This window comes from Gossypium hirsutum, chromosome D08 (genome assembly GCF_007990345.1).
Source record: "Gossypium hirsutum isolate 1008001.06 chromosome D08, Gossypium_hirsutum_v2.1, whole genome shotgun sequence".
Lineage (NCBI taxonomy): Eukaryota > Viridiplantae > Streptophyta > Magnoliopsida > Malvales > Malvaceae > Gossypium > Gossypium hirsutum.
In genome coordinates this window covers 52,254,211-52,277,708 of record NC_053444.1, presented here as the reverse complement: position 1 = coordinate 52,277,708, position 23,498 = coordinate 52,254,211, and the positions used below count along the sequence as shown (strand labels likewise).

The 23,498-nt window shown below is 32.8% G+C and overlaps 2 protein-coding genes across 3 annotated transcripts; one reads left to right on the top strand and one right to left on the bottom strand.

Annotated features, from left to right (window-relative positions):
• Window positions 1-2,005: 2,005 nt before the first annotated feature.
• On the top strand, window positions 2,006-5,107 carry LOC107900819 (autophagy-related protein 3). 2 transcript variants are annotated; one of them, XM_016826534.2, is made up of 10 exons: window positions 2,006-2,416; window positions 2,620-2,690; window positions 2,778-2,894; window positions 2,977-3,140; window positions 3,441-3,526; window positions 3,623-3,674; window positions 3,773-3,838; window positions 3,965-4,092; window positions 4,372-4,474; window positions 4,775-5,107. In XM_016826534.2, exons 1-9 carry the CDS (start codon window positions 2,256-2,258, stop codon window positions 4,466-4,468), a joined length of 942 nt encoding a protein of 313 aa, XP_016682023.1. In that variant the 5' UTR covers window positions 2,006-2,255; the 3' UTR covers window positions 4,469-4,474; window positions 4,775-5,107. The 2 variants fall into 2 exon arrangements, with proteins under 2 accessions (XP_016682023.1, XP_016682025.1); XM_016826536.2 differs by having other exon boundaries at window positions 2,059-2,416; window positions 4,598-5,107.
• Window positions 5,108-6,612: 1,505 nt separating this feature from the next.
• LOC121219845 (E3 ubiquitin-protein ligase BRE1-like 1) lies at window positions 6,613-16,623 on the bottom strand. The gene is made up of 19 exons (XM_041098351.1): window positions 15,709-16,623; window positions 14,600-14,761; window positions 14,395-14,473; window positions 13,896-14,123; window positions 13,614-13,775; window positions 11,524-11,717; window positions 11,359-11,442; window positions 11,135-11,254; window positions 10,852-11,038; window positions 10,588-10,748; window positions 10,401-10,472; window positions 10,126-10,202; window positions 9,240-9,434; window positions 8,851-8,923; window positions 8,691-8,777; window positions 7,818-7,955; window positions 7,535-7,737; window positions 7,277-7,442; window positions 6,613-7,067 (listed from the first exon to the last, which is right to left on the bottom strand). Exons 1-19 carry the CDS (start codon window positions 15,817-15,819, stop codon window positions 6,933-6,935), a joined length of 2,634 nt encoding a protein of 877 aa, XP_040954285.1. The 5' UTR covers window positions 15,820-16,623; the 3' UTR covers window positions 6,613-6,932.
• Window positions 16,624-23,498: the final 6,875 nt, after the last annotated feature.

Sequence of the window (23,498 nt, the reverse complement as noted above, 5' to 3'; positions counted from 1 at the left end):
TTTTATTGTTTTATCAATTTTGTTTTCTGTTTTTTGTTGTTTCTTTCCTTTTCTGTATTTTTTATATTTAGGTTTTTTATAATATTCTGAAATATTCTTTTTCCTATTTTTTGGCGTTTCAGGGCAACATGTTTTTGAAGAAGAAGGTTCATTCCTGATGTCAAATTGGTGGCAGAATGATCCTAATTCCTTTCTACATTGATATCTTTCTTTCTTGAGTTATTTTTGTAATTTTAAATCTTGACAAATTTTTTATCATTCTTTTTGGGTGAAACTAATTAGTTCACCATATGTAATTTTGATATCTCTTTTACTGGTCCTAATAAAGGGTTCAGGGTTCAAGGTTCAGGGTTTAAGGCTTTTTTACCTATATATTATAAAAGAAAATAATTTTTTTGAAAATGGTATCCCAAACCGATTAAATACGTGAATAGGTTGTTTTAGGTGGTGGAGGGTGGTGCAGATGTACACCACCCATTTTTTCTGACTCCGGCAGATTTCTGTTATAAAAAAATTAAACACAATTTTATATCGGGTGTTGCCTTGTTAATTGGCGGCACCAAAAAGTATGTTTTATACGGATCATATACGATGTTAGTTTAGTGGTGTCATATTGACAGGCGGCACTAGTAGTGCCCATGTCAGAGGCAGCACCAAATGGTGCCTATACATTGCTTGTCCATTAAAGTTTAATGATTTTCCTATTTGCTGTAATAAACTTACAATATCCCAGAGACCGACCAAACATAAAACTTTTGATGCATATTAGACCATACACAAGTTTTCTTTTTTGGTGTGCTTGTGCGTGCATCCGTTCAATGTTTGGGTTTTTTTTATTAAGTTTCTTGTTAATGCTCGAGATGTGTTCTTTGTTGCCTAATGTCTAGCAAAATTCAAAATGGGTGCCGCCTTTGACATGGGCACCACTGGTGCCGCCTACCAATATGGCACCACCAAACCGACACCCTATATGACCCGTATAAAATATGCTTTTTGGTGTCGCCAATCAACAAGGTACCACCTAATATAAAATTGTTTTAAGAGAAATTTTTTAACAAAAATTCGTCCGTGTCAAAAAAAATGGGTAAGGCCTCCTCTGTACCACCTTCCACCACCTAAAACAACCCATTCTCGTAATTAATGGGTTTGGGATACCATTTTCGAAATTTTTATTTTTTTTATAATATATGGGTAAAAAAGCCGGCGTTTGAGGTTCAAGGTTCGGGGTTTGAGGTTCATGGTAAAAAAATTACCAAAATTATATGTTAATGACATGAAAAAAGTGTTGAAATGTCATTAAATAATTGGAAATGGACCATGGATAATGTGGTGGGAAGGATCCATAAAATAATTTCTTGAATTATTGAGTTTGAATTATTGAGTTTTCATAGGAGAAAACTTGGATTTTTACAAAAAAAAAAGAAAAAAAGAAAAATTGACTTTTTATAGGTAAAAACCATTTTATCTTTTAATTTCTTTTATTTTTTATTTTTTGAATTAATTTTAATTTTTCTGTAGTAATAAGAAAATTTGGATTTTTATTGAGAAAAGTTTAGGGTTTTATAGGAAAAACTAATTTTTTTCATTTTAATTTCTTTTATTTTTTCCATTTTTAAATTTAAGTTTAGTTTAGTCTAGTAAAAAAAAAGAAAAACTTACATTTTTACGAGAAATTACCTTCATTTTTATGAGAGAAAACTTGGATTTTTGCAAAGAATATTACTCACCAAAATGATATATTTTAATTCTAAATTGAAATATTATTGACTAAAATAAAAATTTATTAAAATTGAGAAACTAAAGTATAGAAACACCCCCGTTAGCGAAATTAAGGGTGAGTGGCTAAAACCAACCATCTAAGGCAGTGCTAGATTTGAATTTTTCTTATTTTCAGTGACCAAATAAAAATTTACAAAAGTTAGCTGATTAAATGCGAAATTTACCCAAGTATTAATTGAGAGGCGTAACCTACACATGCGACTAATCAATCACAGCCGTCCGTGCCAGACCATCGGGTTTGCGATGTCCAACGGGCTCACGGATGGTAGAACTCATACGCCACACGCTATTATTTTTTCCTACGCAACACAACACCACAACGCAAGCGCATTCGACGATCCCTTTCTCTCTCTACCTCGTCCGTACGGGATCTCTAGGGTTTCAACCTTCGACTTCGATTGAATCGCTAGGGTTTTGATTATATCCTCTCTCCTTTGATCGTACATTAAATTGAATCAAGAAATTCGGAAAAAAATATGGTACTTTCTCAGAGGATTCATGAGGCATTCAAAGGAACTGTGGAAAGAATAACAGGGCCTCGAACAGTCTCTGCTTTTAAAGAGAAAGGAGTTTTAAGCGTCTCCGAGTTCATCCTGGCTGGTGATAATCTTGTATCCAAATGCCCTACCTGGTCTTGGTATCTTCACCATACTATCAACATATGTATCTTTATTTCTTTGTTTGTAACTTGCTTTAGTAGTTTTGGAATTATATGAATCCTTTTATATTTTCATATTGTACATCGATATTAATGGATTAATATTTTTGGGGAAAATTTGTAGTATAGCTTCATAATTCATGGTATAACAATTTAACTCAGTGAATTGTTATGAATACTAGGGAATCTGGAGAGCCAAGCAAGAGGAAGTCCTATTTACCGCCCGAAAAGCAATACTTGATTACTAGAAATGGTAAATTGACCACCATCTCACTTAATTTTCCTTTGAATTGCATATCTGATTAGTACTAGTAATTTTATTTGGTGATTTTGTGGTTAGTGCCCTGCCTAAGGAGGGCTGCGTCAGTGGAAGAAGAATATGAAGCTGCAGGAGGAGAGGTTCTTCTTGATAATGAAGACAATGATGGTTGGTTGGCAACTCATGGTAAACCCAAAGGTATTATCTTCTTCCTTGAGGTTCTGCTTGTGTTGATTCTAGGATGAAATTATGGACTTCACACAGCTAATCTTCCTGACAGATAAAAGTGATGTGGAGGAAAACCTGCCTTCAATGGAGACTCTAGAAATAAGGCAGAATGCTGTAAGATCAATACCTTCTTATTTTGGGGTTGGTGAAGACGAAGAAGATATACCCGACATGGCTGATTATGAAGAAGCTGACAATCTTGTTGAGACTGATGCAGTAAGTGCTGACTGCTGAGAAACTTATATGATTTCTGAGATTCAAAAACTAGCCGAGTAACTTTTTCTTTTTGTAACTAGTTGATTTAGATTAGCCTTTTATCAGAGTTCTAATATTATCTTAATATTACATATCTTGGTTAATACCTTTGAGGGGGGGGGGATTATGTTGTGATAAGGTGCAAGGATATAGGTTTATGCTTAGCAAACCTGTCCTCAAGGATATAGATTCTAATTTCTCTTTCCCTTTTAGAGGTTCAAATGTCTGTGTACTTATCTGATATGTCTCTGATCAATGCAGGCTACTTTACAACCAACATATCTTGTTGCTCAAGAGCCTGATGATGACAATATTTTACGGACCCGAACCTATGATGTCAGCATCACGTAAGACAATTCTGGTGCCAACATGCTTAGGATTCATTTTCAGGTTATGATTTTGTTATGAAATCTCAAACTTGACAAACATTATCAAATTTGTAGGTATGATAAATACTATCAGACTCCTCGTGTGTGGCTTACTGGGTATGATGAGGTAGGTATTTGAGAATCCTTGTTTTTACAGCTGTGAATTCAAATATTGAACTAATTGATATGGCTGCAAATGTTGTCCTCATCTGAATTTGTTTATAGTCAAGGATGCTCTTACAACCAGAGCTTGTTCTGGAGGATGTTAGTCAGGATCACGCACACAAAACGGTAGGCTGTATTTAATAATTCAAATTATCTCTCTCATTCTTCCTTAAGTGGTAGGAGTATAGATTTTAGTTTGCTCATTAGGAATTTGGAAGATGTTTTTTACTCTATGCTAATTTACTGGTATAGGTTACTATTGAGGACCATCCTCACTTACCTGGGAAGCATGCATCCGTACATCCATGCAGACATGGGGCTGTCATGAAAAAGATCATTGATGTGCTTATGTCACGTGGAGTAGAACCTGAAGTTGATAAGTAAAACTTTTGACCTCTCATTTCTAAATTGCTTGGAATTGACCCTTTCACTTTTGAGAAAACATGTGTGCGGTGTGATAACTTTTTGGCACAATTTTCCTTTACAATTACAATCATAATATTCTTCTCTTACCCTCTTAAAGATGCAGTATACATTTACTTTTGGGTACTCTACTGCAATTACTTAGATTGTTACTGTGAAGCAATTCTCCAATAGATTAGATTTTACATGGTGTGACTTTTTCCTCATGAATTGTTATTTCATTTGAACTATTGCAGGTATCTTTTCTTGTTCTTGAAATTTGTAGCCTCTGTAATTCCGACAATTGAGTATGACTACACCATGGACTTTGATCTTGGCAGCACCAGCACTTAATTAGAGGTAAACTATCAATAAATGAAGGCTTTCTTGGCTTAAGATCCAATTATTCATCCAATAAGCAGTATCATAAGCAGTTTGCCTTAGTCTGATGGTTACCAATAACTTCATTTCTTTCTTTTTCAGTTTTATGATCCCACAGGCATAATTCTGCAATGGTCTTGAAAGTCCAGCAGTACATGTGGGGTCATAAGACTCATAACCCCCAAAAATATCTTTATAAAGTATATTCATGCCTTTACTATATATGTTCTCCATTTAATGCTACTTGACAAACTCGGACCCTATTTTTGTAATCTACAGCTATGGCTTGACAATTTATTGATGGATCATATTGGGTATACCTGCAACTGCTTGTAAATGCATATCCCGTGCATGATAATCACCCTTGTATGCATTGCTTGACTGAATTACTGAGTTCCCACGGTGTTTGCTTCGTTCGTTAGTTCATACCCTACTCAGGGCCACCACACTTGTAAATATGCTGTTTCTGTTATCAGACTGGAACTTTGTTCTTGACTTTTTTATTTGGAAATTTTTCATTCCACAAATATTGTTTCGTATCAAAGAGCTGATTGTACGTGGCAAACTTAATTTGCGATTGTGAATTAGCAAGGCTACTCTATGGTTATACTAGATTAACAAGTACATCGTTTTTTGAGGGATTTCCAACTCTTTGGGAAGAAGTCTGCGAAGTGCCGAAGGACCCCAAGACATATGGTGTTGTATTCTTGGGGTGTTCGTCCTTTGTCAGAGCCCGACTAAGTTCATAGAGTAACTCTGTCAGAGTGGCGGCAGGTTCATGAAGTGGGAGTGCTTCATCCACCAAAGAAATCCCAACCTAGTAGGACTGCACCCATGACAATTATGGGTAAATATGGTACGAGATTTCTTTGGTGATTGAGATGTTTCCACTTCATGAATTTTTTTTTTGTTTTTGTTTTTTTTTTTTTGTGAATTACAAGAGGAGGCAAAGCCTTAATTGCAATGCAATTAGTGTGACTTGAATTTAAACCACAGCTGAGGTGGACTGACTCCTAATGGACAATACTTTGTAGCGTTAAAAAAGTGGGAAATCTCTCTACAAATATCAATCATCAGAAATGTGCGTATGGTCAAAGTTGTCTAAAGAGCAGGACTATTATTTACCGCACGTATGGATGCGAAAATTGACAATCTTGCCCATTAATGAGACAACTCACTAATGCTTTTAATTGTATATACTCATCTCATGTTCCTATGGAAACAGAGAGATTAGTTCCAAAGGTAGACATTCATAATTTCTTAATTTAATCATCAGCATACTGCATTTCAGTTGGTTTGTATTGCAAAATGTAATAGGCTTGGATAAAGGACTCTGACTAAATAGTATGGGCGCCTCTGCTACCAATAATTTGCCATTGCTCATTAATTTGGTATTTATAATTGTTCTTAAAAAGTATTTTGAGAAAATAAAATATATATTTTAGATATGAAATTATAAAGTAATAAATATATATTTAAATAATATTCAAATTATATAAATTTAAATTATAAATATTTTATTAAATAAATATAATTTACTTAAATAAAGCATCTTTATTTTATGTATTATTAAACATTCGACTTAAGTTATGGTAAAATAATTTACGTAATTCATCTTTAATATTATTTTACATATGAAAATAAATTTTAGATATTTTTAAGTAATTAATATAAATTGTTTGTAAAACTTAATTTGAATATATAAATAATAATCAAAACTCATAATTAATATAAACAAAAAGTAAAATTATAGCTTCACTTTTGACAAATTTTAAACTTTTTAATTCTGACCTAAATAGTCTTCAAAATTATATATTTATCATTGTTTTTTACTTGAAAAGTAATAAAACGCAATGATAACTCGGACTCTAATTCACCCTAAGAAAATCCGAGAAAAAAATCCAAAAAATACCCCCGAGAATTCTCTAGAGAATTCGCCACGAGATTTCAATAATTTATCACTAACTCCCCAAAATAGAAGCTCATTACTCTTTAAAGAAAATGCTGTCATGCAATTACAAAGGTTCTTTTGTTGCAGTATGCATAAAACAATAAGAGAACATCTAAATGTTTTCTTTCAACAAGCAGCCAAAATTTTAAATAACAACTCCATATTATTTCCAGCGGGGAAAAGAATTCCTTGGATTATTGAATTTGATCGATTCTGAGTGACTAGTCTGCAAATACTGGCTCCAAGCACTTAAATGAACAGGCAAACAACGCAAATACAATAAAATTACTACAATAAAATTACTAAGTAAAATCAACAACTTGGAGCCAAACAAGAAAACCTGTTGGGATTTGCACTAACCAAAATGAGCAGGAACCCTCTAGTTCAAGTCAAGATTCTTTTCTAACAAATCTCTAATAGAAGAAGAATACATGGGAACCTGTGAGTCCTTGTGTTTGCCAAATTGCATTTATGAGAGCTCCAATCTCAGATATAAATAGGTTTAACATCATTAGCACCAAAGCAAGCAGCACACACTGGACACTTGCGCTGACGACTTTCAGTAATATTTTTTTGAACACAAGGGTTGCAAAAGAGGTGGTAGCATTTTGTAATAACAACCTGAATAAGGGAATAAATAATCTCTTAAGTAACTCCAGAGAGAGATGATAAAAAGAAAAAAGTCAAAATATGAGAGCATTGTTTGAAACAAAAGCACCCTATCCTATTGTCAGTGCTGAATAAAGAATAAAAACTCGAGCTAAAACAATGAAGGGCCTTGTTGAACAATTGCCACTTGGAAATAATGATTAAAAAATTTGCACATTTACCTCTTTCGGTCTGTCAAGACAGATACTGCACTTCAGTATTTCCTTGTACTCCCTAAGTTCTTGTTGAAGCCTTTCCACAGTTGATGATCCTTCCATCTCAGTTTGAAGCCGTGACACCTTCCTTCTCGCCACTTCCAATTCCTCCTCAATTCTTTTCTTGCTAAACCTAATGGATGAATAAAGTGAGGAAAGGCGTGAATTCACTCCATGCACTTACAACAGAGGGAATTTAAAGAAAATATTAACAAATTCCTTTACCTTTCCTTCTCTAATTCTATCCGCAAGTCCGCCAATGCCACTTGACTTTTCTCAATTTTAGATTGAGACTCCTCCAGTGACTCCCTTGCTTGATGAGATGATTTTCTCACATCTGACAATAGTTTTTGTGTATTTTCTAACCAAACTGACTTTTGGGATTTTTCTTCTTCAAGTTTCTGAACCTGGTCTGACCAGAACCTCAGCTGCAAAACCAGTTGCTCAAGGATCAAAAACGTCATATTACTTTCAGAAGATTATTTTATACAAAATAAGTCAAGTATACCTGATCCTCGATTTTTGCAGCTTTCATCTCATAGAAGTTGAGGGATGCACTGGATTGTTGAATCTCCTTTTCCATGGTATGTTTCTCCAAGAGGAGAGCATCTTGCAGCTGCTTTGCCTTTGCACGTTCCAAAACAAGCTGAAAAGGTACCATTGAAGCGACTAGATCAAGTTTTAGGAGCAAAAATTCAAGTAAACCAACAGAAACATACAAGTACTCTACATGAATGTAAATGTCACAGAATAGCATGATGAACCTAGAGTCCAAAGCCTGTTGGGCCAAAAACAAAATAAGCAAATCCATCTATTAGGCCAAAAATTTCCACAGCCCTGATATATTTCGAAGGTTAATTCAGAATTCTCATTTTGATAAAATCCTAACATGGAGTAATCATAAGTCCAATCAGAACAGATAACTCAGCACGAAGAACATCTATGAATCTTAATTCCATGAATTAACAACCAAAGAGACACCAAGCACCGGATTCAATTTCCCATGTTCCATCTCCCCAAACTTATGGAAAATGATGCAATTCCTTCTAATTTTTATTTATTCATGTTTGGCTTGCAAGTGAAAGCTTCTATTCCATGTCAAACGTCTTTTCCTATATGCAAGCATCCATGAACTTATGAAATTGTTTCGGTTCAAAATACAACGTCAATAGCTAGTTATAATTGGGCACTTTGATGTTGGAATTGAAAAAAAGAGTCAAACAAATAACCATACCTAGCCAGCATAAAGACATGAATATCAAAAAGAAAAAAATGTGAACAGGACTCATCACTTTATGGTAGTAAGCAGCAAAATGAATGCAGTAAATGATACACAAACTTTTAAATGAGCAGAATATCCTAAATCAAACAAATCGATTACCTTGATGTTATAGTCATCTCTCTCCGTAATTTGCAGCAGTAGCTGTTGGTTTTGCGTCTGCATGTCATCATATGCTTGTCCAATTGACTACAGAAAAACCAAAGTAAAGCCTCAATCATGATAGTAAAACAGAGGCAAGACTAAATGACCAAACACTGACCTCTAATTCAGATAAGTAAGCTTCATTTTCCTCATTTTTGGATTTCAAAGTATCAGACAGCCTAGCCTTATTCCTGCAATATCAATAAACTTAATGCTCTTCATGCTCTTCTCATACTCCTTGGTTTGATAAACAAATTATAGATGAGAAGATAAATATGGGAAGCAACTACACTAATACCTAGTAGATTATTTCACTACATTTACATCTTGGCTAATGAGAATTTCAACAGAATAGAGTGCGATGAAATTGCCTAATTAAATAAACATTTGCCTAATGCAGAAATGACAATTTTATGTTTTCCTGAAAGGTCTAGACAACATCCCCTTTCCAAACATAAAGGAAAAACTCAAAAGAAAAAAAAAAACAGCAGCAGCAGCAAGTTTAACCTCTTGGAAGCCTCCAATTTCTGTCGCAAGTCAGCAATTTCAGCTTCTGCAGCAGCCAACCTTTGCTGGGATATCGCTTCAGTTTCATTAGCTTTCTTAACACGCAACTCCAAATTTTGCTCATCGAGACAGGATTTCAAACTTTGAACACGGGCCCATGCCTTGTATTCTGAATCTCTCACTTCCAGAACATCTCTGCAATCATAGAAAATTAAAATATAAAAATCCAGAACTACATATAAAATATGGAACCATGTCAAAGTAAGCACCTCAAGTAATACAGACCAATAATCCAGAACGACAATGTTCAATCAATTGTCTGAAATCTCAATCATATAAACTCCAAATTCTCAACATCAGAGATGTCGATAATCAAAATCAAACCTCCCAACATATAAAACACACACACACCCCTCCACAGATATTAGAAAACATATAGATAAGCTTCATACTGATTTTAAGGCAGTGGGACAATAAAGCTCAGCTAACCCAACAAAGAAAACAAGTCCACTAATAAATTCAATCCTATTTCCTAAATTTAGGTCTAGAATAGACATTCTTCCAAAATATGGAGAATATTCTCCATCATCAACTTATAATAGCATAGCATAACTAGTATGACATAAGATATACAAATACTAACATTCTCTTGAACCTTAGGCAACAATAATTTCCAGAAAAAAGTTACAGTACAGAACAAACAGATGCTCATTTTAATTCCAAGCAACACTAAAACAGAAGAAATTTTGTGAAATAGATTTGTCAAAACATTGCTTAGATATCCGGCATATTCTAAGGAGAATAAAGTAAACTCAATGTATCAAAGTTACATGTGTATTCACTGCAGAAGAAAATAAAGAAAAGCATCTAGCATAGATAATCCAACCTCAAATCAGTCAATTCACGTCTATGCATCTCCAATATCAATTTCAACTCCGCGTCACTTTTTTTCAAATCTTGCACCTGTAATAATAATAATACATATAGACAAATTGAGTTTCCTCTTTCTGCGCGAAAAAAAAGAGCATAAAGACTGAGAAGAGCATATTTTATTGGTAAAATTAGGCATCTTTTCCTTGAACTTGAACAAGAATCTTCGTATCACAGGTTTCATGATCAAATATTTAATCAAAATAATTGAGTAATATTAACCAATCATACCATGGCTTGCAACTTATGTATCTCAGCAACTTGGTCGGCAGATCTGGTGGATAAATTTTCATACTCTTTCATCTGATCACAGATAATTATTTACCAATTCTTTGTAAGCCCATATAGAAAAAGAAAAAAGATGCCTATGCCCTTAAAGAAAACCAGGAACAACCACACAACTTATAAAAGTACCAACCTTCCTATCAGAAATACTGGAAAGAGATTGCACATCAGCCTGAAGAGAATGAATATCCACAGCAGCCTCTTTGTAATTACCTAATTGACTCTGCATCGAACTCATAGCCTCAGGAAACGAAGAAAGCAAGCTTTTAAAATCTGCAACTATTTCCTTTCTTCCTGAAATGTAAAGTATTTTAAGTAGACTTCCAGGAAAAGAAAAGCTATAAGACAAAAACTGCAGATGATTCAGCATCAGAGCAAACAGCATAGAGCTTCCTACCTGGTTCTCTAGATACCTCTTCAAGCTTAACTTTAATTCCCTTTATTTCATCAAATTTCTGTTGTATCTCTGCCTCCAGATGAGAAGCTTTAGAATCAGCAATTGCCAATGATCTCCGCAAAACATCAGCTATATCATTTTTTATACTCAACTCCTTTTCTCTCCAAGCCAAGTTATCTTTCTCAGCCTAGAAGTTTTAGGAAGTTATAGTCAGCATTAGAATCGGATGCACTCAAAAAATGGCAAACAAAAGGCATAAATGAAACTACCGACCAGTAACAACCTGTAGTTTCTCAAATAAATCTTGATAATGGAGAACTTCTGACTTTGACTTTTCTAGTTGATCTATCAACGAAAGGTAAACTGGGGAAGAAGAAATACCCTTCATGCTCTTTAATGAGTTCTGTCAATCAGAAATCCCCATTCAATTTATATGACTGAATAAATAGAACTCCATTTCAGAAATAAATGAAAAAATAATAATAATTAAAAAGGGAAAAAGAAAACCTGCAAATTTGACAACTTCTGCAACAGCTCTATCCTTTCTACATGAAGCTCTTTTAATTTGATTAGTCGGGAAGAAGCTTGTTCCTGTAAGAATCAAATTGATCATCGTGACTAACATTCAATTCAGAAACTCCACGAGATAAGTCAAAGGAAAGTAGGGATTACCATCAGCTCTTTGAGGGCAGATTCCATTTCTTGCAGATCTCTATGCTTATCTTTGGCTTTATCACCAACAACCTGCTTACTACCGAGGTTTAAGACAGGAAAAAAGGCCCCTTTTGTTGCATCTCTTTCTGCTTTAAGAGCTGCCAATTCGCAATTAGTTTCCTTCAGTTCCACTGCTGCATTCTCCAATTCACCTTCAAAAAACAAAATCAAATAAGACAGTCCACACTTAGATATTTGAATGACATCTCATACCTTTGATATATATACACAAAAATAACTGGCATTTGAACAGCGGAAGGGTTATCACCCGTTGATTAGTCCGTCCACAGCATTAGAGGAATATAGCAGTTTGGTAAGGCGCAATAAATGTCTGAATTGCATAAATATGATATAAATCTATAAACGCCAAAAAAGGCAATTGCCAAATGTGGATAGCCTATACCATTGACGAGCAAAAGGGTCTTAAAAATCATCATGTGTCGTCCATTAAATTATTTTGAGGTGATTTAATTTGAAGTATTTCGTCAATAAATTATGTTTATTTTCTTTTACATGGATTTTAACAAATATGAGATTAATTTTCTTTTCGTTAATTCTTAATTTGATTTGATTTGATTATGACAAATTAATTGTATTTTTTTAATAGCAGAAGTCTCCCTAAATTGAATTTATAAGATTAATTTGGAACCATTAGTCAAGTTCAAACAAGAAACAATAACCAAATAATTTCAATAGTTACGGACATAAAATATTTCAATTAATTGATAAAATTGGTGCAAAAACTATATTATAAGTATCTTTCCTTTTACGATCAAATACACTAAATATCCTTAAACATCTTTAATTTTTCCTTTTATTCACTATCGTAAATAGAATACTGTTGAAACCTTAATGATGTTCAATGCATTTTTTAGTTTTTCTAGCATTTAGAATATTATCTTTTGTCCCCTTGTCTAGATTAGTGTTTTTAACCTTCTCAATACTTTTCTTTATCAATTATTTAAGACTATACATATATTTCAAAAATTCTAAACTTTATAACAGATTGAATGACAAAGTACTACATAAGTAAGCATGGAATCATTTCTATTATGGCTATCCCTAGGATTATACTATTTAGTATATTCATTTAACAATTGTTATATTATTTCTTTCTATGTTTTCTTAATATTGTTCGAGTTCTAGTAAAAAAATTTATTGTAGTACTCAGAATTTGTTTAAAATTCAATGCACTAAGTAGTTAATTTGCTTCAATAAAGATAAATGATTTTAAGAAAAGAAAAAAATATAATCTCAGTTCATACTATAATTTTAAAATCATAATTATAGGGCATTTTTATACGAGGAATATGGTAGGGGTGTCCAAGGATCGAACCTAGAACCTGATGCAAACCAAAATTTCAGTTCAATGACCATTACATTACACCACAGGCTCAGTTGACACTATGTTTTGATGTACTTTTTTCACTTCAATCATAATTATGATTAAAGTAATAACTCTAATAAAAAAATTGCTTTCACATTTATTTGGTGAAGTCTTTTTTCGTATATCATGTCCAAATTACACATGATATTTTTTGTTCATGAATTTTATTTTACCTTTATATTGCATTTGAAATATTGTTATGCTCTGATAGTAAAATTTATTGTTTTTTTATTTTCTATTAATCTAATTATTTTCTAGCATTAGCAATGATATTAATAAATTTTAATTAGAACCATTATTTTTTAATTATCAAGATTTTTCAAACAAGGATGTGTATGTCTTTTACTTAAATTTTCTTGAACTTTCTTTTACATTGTTGATTTAGTTGCAAAAAATTATTATAAATCATCATCCATGCATCACACAGTAATAAATCTATTTTACATAATTACATTGCAGTCACGTACACTGATTTTTGTCCAGGCCACCATATACATGCAAGTTCTATGTCACAAATGTGTTAAGAAAATATCTAGCATGCTACATCTGCTTAGGTGGCAACAAATAATGTAAACATCCAGAAAACCAATGATGATGATGATGATGATGATGTCTCAATTGCGTATAAACATACCAATTTTGACTACATAAAAAAGGTTACCTTTTAGTCGTTTAAGCTCAGCTTTATTCTTTGCATCGATATCGCTATGGTTCTGCAATGCTCTCACCATAGATCTATGTTTCAAATGAATATCACCTATTGCTAACCTCAGATTCTTAACATCTGATTCTAGTTCTATAGATGTTTTCTGCCTGCAAGAACCTAGCATAACAAGACATTAAAACGGTTAACTGGGTAATAACCACTAAAAATAATTTACTAAAAATTTGGGGGGGGGGGAGGAAGACTTAGTACACAATATACACTTTCCTGAACGCGTACCATTGTCTGGATGCTCTTTCCGAACTGCAGCATATAGTCCTTCCTTCATGCACCATAAATCATTAATGGAAACTACTATATTGTGTAAAATGTTCCTAGTCTTTTCAGAAGCAGCCTGTTCTCGATCTTCTTTAATCTGCTCGAGATTATCTGAAGAGGAACTTTCAGTTGCACCTGTTTCCATAAGTCGGCTAAGAAAAGCATCCTCAGTAGGAGAAGGAGCCTCGTCTACATGGTGCCACAAAAGCCTTCTCAGCAAGTATAATTGCAAAACAATTCTCTCTCTCTCTCTCTCTCTCTCTCTATATATATATATACATACATACATACACACACATATATATGACACCAGAAGAATTAAACAAAAAATCCAACTCAACCATATAAATTATAAGTTATAACAAGAAAGAAAGCATGGTCTTTGGAATTCCGTTAACAGTCCATTACAAGTGCCCATAACAACAATAAAAGAAAGCAAAACTTGGCAGAAGATCCTCACCCGTGTTGGCTGCACGTCCAACAACTTGTCTGATAGACTCTCTTGTGTTGGTGGAATGTGATTCCAAGTCAGTAATTAGCTATTGTAAAAGGTTAATGTCAATTTCCATATAAAACAAAGACCTAAAAGATACAAGTACAGCTTCCATCTTTTCTAATAAGTAGAAAATGCATAAAATTGTCTAACAGTTAGGATAGGGGCTTACTGCTTCCCAACATTTATTCACCACTTTCAATGTGGAATCATATGACTTTTGTTTCTCCTTCAGTTCAATGAACTTGTACTCAAGAGCAGAATACTCAACCTTTTGAGCCTCTAACTTTTGTAGAAGCTTTTGATTCTGAAATTGCAGAATTGCAGTATCAAGCTGCACCATACCAACAAAAAAGGAGGTGGCATAAAGAGAAGGTTCAAAAATATGAGTTATAGGAAGAAAATATTTTCAACTTGGAAACCTACTTGTCAAGACAGATTAATTATTTCCCAAAAACACTATAATCCGAAATTCAACAACCCAAAAAGGCAAAACAAAAAGTTCAAAATATTGAAAGCAGGAAAATATAGAAGCATTGATAAAAGAATTTATAAAACATATAAGTTTTGCAGAGAAGCAATAATGCGCCTTAGCAAACATAAAGCTAATGCCAAATTCGAGCTTCCAATTTCCGATTCTAAAGGAAGATATTTTAAAGAAAAGTTAACGAAGTCCAACTTCCAAACTTCCACAGACCAATCAACCTACCCAAGCAAAACCCTGTCCCATAATAAACAACAGTCACCCATATTCACTCAGCACACAAGAGACTGACGAATCAGCAACGCTCAACCAAAAACATACAGCTAAAATGCGAAGATTGGTACAAATAATATAATTACTACAGTGAGGTAAATGAGATCTGCAAAAGACTAAGTGGCAATCAAAGCAAATAAACCTGCATCAAATCCATGTCACTTGGGAACAAAGCAGCAACTAAACATTGAACCTAGCATAAAAAATCCTCACAAAGAAAAAAGAGGAGAACTTTTCATATTCCTGATATCAATATTTCAAATTCAAGCATTCAATTGAAACCATATGTGATATATCCATGCATCAATTTAATACCATAAAAGAGATTAAAATGCATACTCCATGCTAATATACCAATGCCAAATTTGATTCATAAGAAATAAATAAAAAATTGCAAGTCAGAGATTACGCAATTTTGATTATTTTTCAAATTGAAATTTAAGAAAACATAAGTAACAGGACAAGCATAAATATCATCAGTTCAAATAAAAAAGGTTTAACAGAATGATCAACAAATAATATACCTTCTTCTCCTCAGAAATTGGCAAGAAGGATTGCTTCTTTGCGGCAACAGCAGTGGGCGATATGGAGCTAAAGTGACGCCGTTTTCGGTCAGCCTCACCAGTGCTCCCCATTGAACCCACCCCCACACTTAAAAACCCTAGAATTCCACCCAACAACCTTTAATCACATAAAGGCCAAGTAGAAATATCCACCCCAAATAAACCAAAATTTAAACCTGGCTGAATTTCCTGTAACAAAACCCTAGCGAAATTACCCGCTCGAAACCCTAATTCCTCAATTTGAAAGCCCCAACTGGTCAGCTTTTCACACTGAAAACCCCAGTTTTATCGAAATTATAATCTGAAAAAGAAATCACCATTTCTCTATCTGAAAACCCGATAGAACAAAGGTCGAGTTGGAAAAGGAAAAATTAAAAAACGGGAAACTATGCTTGGAAGGTCGATTCTCGCTGCAGATATATAATATATATTTTAATAAACAATCTGTGAGTTGTGGTTAAACCTATAACATATCTGACCCATTTTAACTTGCTTCACCAAAGCAGAAAAAGTATAAACTTTCGTGAATGTCATAGAACTAGTTTCCGGAATTGAGGGTAAACCCCAGTTTTTGTATTTAAATTTCCAAGCATACACAGACCTGAGGGTGGGTGGGTGGAGAGGAATCTCGTAAACAAAAAATCTGAAGAGGTGGGAAGGTGTGAAGCAGGGAAGAGAGTGAGAGACGGAATCAATGTGATTGGGTGGAAGGAGAATGGAGTGGTTGGTTAGGACTGAGTTTGATGAGGGTTGGGGGGTTTCATTGGAGCTTCCAAACCTTATTGCCGATTGTGGAATGTGGCGCGGTGTTGTGTCTGTCACAGTAACATATAGAGTGGCTTTTGCTTTTAGCGGGTTGAATTGAATTACCGCCAAGCCTAAAACTGCGTCAAAATGGGATTTTGTTTTATGTATTGTATTGGTAGTTACCTTGCCACAAATGTGATTTTGAGGATTTCCAAGTTCGACCCGGAGCTGTCTTAAGTATCCATTTTTTTATTATAGTAACTTTTTCTTATTTGAAATTTTGAATCTTTAAATTTGCATAAAATTATATAAAATAAATATCAACCGAAGTGATTTCATCAATTTTGAAACTTTTTAATTTAATTACGAATGCTAGAAAGTCATATATAACCTTATAATAATTTCTTTCTCCAATTAAATTAGTGTTCGCTCAATTTATGATAATGTGAGATATTTGAAAATTTGCTTAAACAGGAGTCTTTTTTTCCTAATAAGCGATATGATATCTATCCATATCAAAGGGAATGAATTGCATGAAACAAGGATATTATTTATTTTCAATAATTTTATGCCACGTCAATATTTTCATCTTGAAAAAATTTAAATTCAAATTAAAATCCTGAAATTTAAGATGAAATTATTAATGTGACATAAAACTATTCAAATAACATAATGCCACCAAAGAATCAAATTCTTTAATATTATGAAATAATGGCACAAATTATACATGTTACCATTAAATTCTTTCATATTTTCTACCGTCAAAATATTGACAAAATTAAGTCAAATATACAATTGATTTCATATATTAATTGGGTCAAAATTTTATTAATTTTAATTTGCAATATTCTTTTTGGGTCAAACATTTTATTACCGTATAATAGTACTCTAAAATTGTGGGTAATCAAGTTAACATATATTAAATTATGTTAACTGCATTATTTACTGTATATACCATAAAATTTTTAAACAAATTTTTAATTTGATTGCCATATATATGGTAATTTCTTTACTGTATATATTTTTAATTTCACATATATGTTACCATATAGATACCTTAATCTTTTTTAAAATTTGACGGTATGTTTTTCTTTTTTAAATTTAAACAGTATTTGAAAATACTATGGTACCGTGTGTATATATATATATATGTGGTAAAAAAAATTTAAAAATACTGTTTAATATTTAAGGCATCATATATGATAACATATGTTTTAGTTAATATATACTGTAAAATATATTGTTTAATGGAAATTTATTTTTACATCAACTAAGTTAATAAAATTGAACCAATTTTAAAGATTAAATTACATACAATATTAATTTTAACCTGATCTCGATTCAGGTTAAGAGATTAATGGATTTGACAGTGAATAGTGAATACAGCGAAGGAGGTCATCATGCCCTCTAATGAAATTTGGCGAGTTACTAAATTTGTGGAACTATGAGCAGTATAAAACGTGGATGTTGGAGTATACTAAAAAATCAATAATGAAATTATTATAATAACATGTTTATTTAGTTTTTTTATTAATAAAGTCTTTCTCATTATCATATTCAATCCTTATTTTCGTGTATTAGTGGTTGGGAAGCGCCACCGAATGATGGGTAATGTAACACCCATTACCCGTATTCGACATCGGAATAGGGTTTACTAGAACACATACACTTATAAACATATTAAACCAAGTTATAAAATTTCATTCAAATTTAAACTCTTCAAATTTTTAACATGCTTTTATAAATCTTTACGTTATAACTTCAAAATACTATATTTGTAACAAATAGGACTTCTGAGACCCAATACATACTCATGCAATCCAATACTTCATTTTCATTTCATTTAATTCACGATTCTCATGTTCACGATTCAATTCAATTTCTCAATCCAATATACATTTCAATACCACAATAATTCATCTAATTCAAATCATATCATTTGCAATTTCTATTTAATTCACGTACAGTTCAATTTCATTAAGTTCAATACTAATACATATTTATCGTTTAACTTAACATCCCCTTTTTGCGTCATTTTACACTTCAAGCATGAACCTAGTATTTCGTTTCCTTTCCACTCTCGTTTCCTATGCATATCACACAAGATATAAAAATCACACTCAACCATAGTCGCAAGCTAGTGTTTTTGAAGACTAACCACATGATAACCCATTTTAATAAAGATTACAAACTTTAAACCTTACCACCCTTTTATGATCACAAGCATATTTCCATCTACACATTTACCATCTCAATGCATAATTTTATAAATTTAATGTGGCATAATCCAGCCACAACTTGGCCAAAGCCTAAGCATACACACCAAACATGCTAACCAAATAAACATATAGTATAAGCATTATAAGCATGGATAAGCACCACATTTATTCATGTATCAAACTTACCAACATGAGTTAATTCATAAACCTTTTTTGACATTGCTACCTACCAAATCATATACCAAGTATACCACATATACATACTATGAAACTTTATTTTCTCACATGAACTTTAACCATAACTAATAATGCACAATTATAAACATTATTTCTTTTCAATCGTTTATCAATTATAATCGAGCATATGGTCAATTATACATAAATCATTCATATGTTCTTCCAATTTTCCTCCTCCTCCTCTCCATTCCACATCCTTAATGTACATAACACCCTTAGAAATAACATTTTCTATAGTTTCACTATTACTTACATGTATACTTAAAACTGTCTCTCCGAGTCAGAGTCACTAAATTAGTTTTACCTAGAGCTATAGAGCTCCAAATTAAGAACCGTTAATTTTCCCCAAAACTAGATTCACATATCTTCTTAACATAAAATTTTCAGAATTTTTTGTTTAGCCAAATAGTACATTTTATTCTTTAAAGTTCCCTTGTTTCACTACTCGACAGTTCTGACCTCTCTTCACTAAAAATAAATTATCTCATTGTATAAAATGCAAATATTATTCTCGTTTGTTTCTCTTGAAAATAGACTCACTGAGGATTCTAAACATATAAATTTTATCCTGTAATTATTTTTTTTACAATTTTTAAAAATTTTCCAAAGTCAGAACAGGGGATTCCGAACTCATTCTAACTCTATCTAACTAAACTTCAAATATCTCAAAATATATAACTCTTTTTCTTACTCTGTTTCTTTTATGTGAAAATAGACTCATTCAGCTTTAATTTCATATATTATTAAGCCCTAATTCAATTTCCACCATTTTTGGTGATTTTTCAAATTCACACAACTGTTGGTGTCTAAACTATTTTGTTGCTAAATGTACTCTTTCATAATTTCACTTTTTCACTTTCAATCACAATTCAATTCAAAATTCACTTTTCCATTTCTAAGTCGATATTCAATTCAATTCCACACCTATATTCATTATTCAATTACACTTAGTCAATTTCCCGATGAACACTTCGGAATAATAACAGATACTCGGTGGATTCAGCACATAGCAACCACCTTATTAATCAATGATGTTCAGTTTACATAGTAGCCTGCACATAGTACTACACATGTGACCATTACCATCTGATACATGTAGTAGCCTAAACATAGTACTACACACGTGATCGAAGCTATCCGGTACGCATAGTAGCCTGCACATAGTACTACACATGCGACCCATCATTCCGGTACACGTAGTAGCCTGCACATAGTACTACACACGTGACCATCACTTTCACTTTTACATAGTGGCCTACACACAGCCCGTGCCACACATGTGATCATTACTGTCACTTCATTCGTATCTTTTCTATTCCGAAGGTTCAACCGAGAAATTTTTCACTTTTTCTCACTTTTCTTTTTCACTAATCAAAGTCAATTTCTCGTATTTCTTGACTTATAATAACACATTTAACTTATTTAAAACTCACATTCATCAAAACAGTCATTGACTCGAACTTTGATAAAATTATGATTTTGCCCCTAAACTTTTGCATATTTACATTTTTTCACTTAACATTTTTCCCTTCTATGGAAACATCAAATTCCCACTCTAACACTTACTTATGAACATTAGGTATTTTTACCGATTATGTTGTTTTACTCGTTTTCACTTAAAATCGCTTAGCAAAAGTTGTTTAACATAATTTCTAGCTTTATAATCTACCATAAAACATCAAAATAAACACATTTCACCTATGGGTATTTTTCCAAATATAAAGCCTAGGTTAAATTATTGCTAGAAATAGCTAAATCAAATTACCGGGACTCCAAAAACATAAAGAACATTAAAAACGGGGATTACAATCACTTACTATGGAGCTTGGAAGCTTGAAAACCCTAACTATGGCTTCTCCCCTTGCTAAATTCGGCCTTATGGAGAAGATGGACAAAAATTGGCTTTTAATTTTGTTTTTAATTCATTTTAATAACTAAATGACCAAAATGCCCTTAATGAAAAACTTTGGAAACATGCCTAACCATGTTCATTTTTGTCCACCAACTTAACCAATGGTCTAATTACCATATAAAGACCTCCAATTTAAAATTTCATAACAATTGGACATGCCTAACATATATAACTCAACTTTTGCACTTTTTACAATTTAGTCCTTTTGACTAAATTGAGTGCCCAAACGTCAAAATTTTCGAACGAAATTTTCACGAAATCATTTTGTGAAATTTTAGACCATAAAAACATAATAAAAATAAAATTTTCCTCGTCAAATTTGTGGTCCCGAAACCACTATTCCGACTAGCCCCAAATTCGGGCTGTTACAGGTAAAGCTGAACATAGATGGCACAATAAATAGACAGAGTGGCAATGCTGTTGCAAGAGGCGTTCTTAAAAATGGATTACAGGTTACTCTAAGAACCTGAGGTTTTGTTCAATCAAACAAGCATAAACTTGGGCTATTTATGATGGGTTATGCTTGGCTTGGAATAAAGGCATTCTGAAAATAATTGTCAAGAGTGATAACAAAGTTGTGGTTGAGGTCCTTAAGAACCCTGCTGCTGGTGTGAATGTTGATCCCATGGTCCATCGATTTGGTCTCTTATTAGTCAGACTTGGGATGTTCAGGTCAAATATGAAAGCAGGGATGTGCATAAAGTTGCAGATACATTAGCAAAAGGAGGGCTACAAACTAACTTTCAATTGAAGATCTTTGAAGAACCGCCTAACTTTGCAAGCCTTGATAGTGTTGATAAAACTAGATGTTCTACTGAAGTGCTTCTTTAACAAATTGTTTGCAACACACTAAACCTAAAACGTTATGGCAAAATCTGAAAGTTACATTAATAACGCTTGAAATTATTTACTTATTAAAAATAACTAGGTTTGAGCTGTTTTGTGAAAACTAAAAGAATTTAAATATTTTTTATTTTGTTTCTTTGAGAAATACTAAAAAATATAATCATTTAAAAGGAAAAGGAAATATTATATTGTAATGTCATTTTAAGTTATTTGAAAATAAAGAATTTACGGCTGACACCTTGGCATGTTAGCATGCCATTACTTTTGCTAGAGATATGGGATTCCGGAAGGTGGTAGTGGAAGGGGATTCTAGAACGATAATCGTAAAGGCTTAAAAGGGGGTTTTGGACAGATCTACGATTGGAGTTTATGTTAAAGAAATTAGATTGATGGCTTTTAATTTAAATTCTATTTTTTTTCAACATGCAGATCGAGGATCTAATTTAGTTGCTTATATAATAGCAAGCATGGGTTTCAAAATAAAGAACTCTCAATACTGGGTTGAAGAAGTACCTCCTGATGCTGTTGCGGTTACTAAAAAGGATCGATAGTTGATGCAACAGCTTGACCAAGATAGATCTATCATTACTTGAGTTTTTTTTTTCTGGAAGACGATCAGAGTCTTGATTATGGATGATTGATACACAAAGGAGAAGATGAAAGGCTTATTTATGTGGTTTGATCTTTTTTTCTACTCTCACCGAGGCAATTTTTATGTTTCTTCTCTTTTCTTTGGTTGTTTTATTTATTATTTTGTCAGTTTTTCTTGCCTTTAATGGATGTATTGTCAAACATGTGTATTTTGGTTTTGGTGTGGTTTGCTTATTTTTAATTCAAGAGATGCCTCGGTTTTTTCTCAAAACAAAAAATAATTTTCACTTTAATTATTTATAAAAATGTTTTTGGGTAAAAACCTTTCGCAGTGGACTTTCATAAAATTACTTAGAAAATTACGAGTTATAATTTTGTTTAAAACCAAGTAAAACCATAAATAGTTTAAATAAATTTCATAATTTAAAATGCTTGAAATCTCATAAATTTTGCATGCATGTATGACAATTCTAAAGTTTATAAAATAAACCACAACCCAAAAATAAAAAGAAATGTCCAATGTCCGAAGTCCTCAAACCAAAATCCAAACAGTTTTTAAAATTCACAAAAATGTCCATAAGGTTAAAACATCCGATAGGCTCCACCGAATGTTGAATCCAAGTCTTATGTTTGAGTGCTACCTGAAAGATTATAACACTAATAGGGTGAGCTTTTTAAGCCCAGTGTGAGATTAACATAAACACAATCACATACATATGAACATATACATTATACAACCATAATAATCATATAAGTTTCATATAACTCAATATTTCACATTTATACTGTGCATGATCATGTCAATGCACATTTTTTTAAAACGATTGAGGTTTTATGAAAACGGTCCTACCTATCTCTACTACACACCACAATCAAGTTCCCCAGAACTCATCCAGCTGATAACACACCAAGTTGTGAACAGTGTCACGGTAATGCAGATAAACTGCCACATAATCAAATTGTGGACAAGCCACCACTTTTGCAGACATACTGCCACATAATCAAATTTATGGGCAAGCCACTAATTTTGCAGATAAACTGCCATATTCTTCCACCTTTCACGTATCCCACCCTATGCATGTGATATGGCCACAATTCACTTTTTCACTTAAAAATCACTTTTCACTTTGGCGTGTGAGACATGCTCATTATACCAATTTTCACTTAAAATCACATAGGCATGTTTAACATACAAATCA

Coding starts and splice junctions, on each gene's coding strand:
- LOC107900819 (XM_016826534.2), top strand. CDS start 2,256: ATGGTACTTTCTCAGAGGATTCATGAGGCATTCAAAGGAACTGTGGAA. Junction 2,691..2,777: donor ATACTTGATTACTAGAAATG/GTAAATTGACCA, acceptor TTTTGTGGTTAG/TGCCCTGCCTAAGGAGGGCT. Junction 3,675..3,772: donor GGCTTACTGGGTATGATGAG/GTAGGTATTTGA, acceptor ATTTGTTTATAG/TCAAGGATGCTCTTACAACC.
- LOC121219845 (XM_041098351.1), bottom strand. CDS start 15,819: ATGGGGAGCACTGGTGAGGCTGACCGAAAACGGCGTCACTTTAGCTCC. Junction 11,255..11,358: donor AGAAGTTGTCAAATTTGCAG/GTTTTCTTTTTC, acceptor TCTGATTGACAG/AACTCATTAAAGAGCATGAA. Junction 7,956..8,690: donor GAGATGACTATAACATCAAG/GTAATCGATTTG, acceptor GTACCTTTTCAG/CTTGTTTTGGAACGTGCAAA.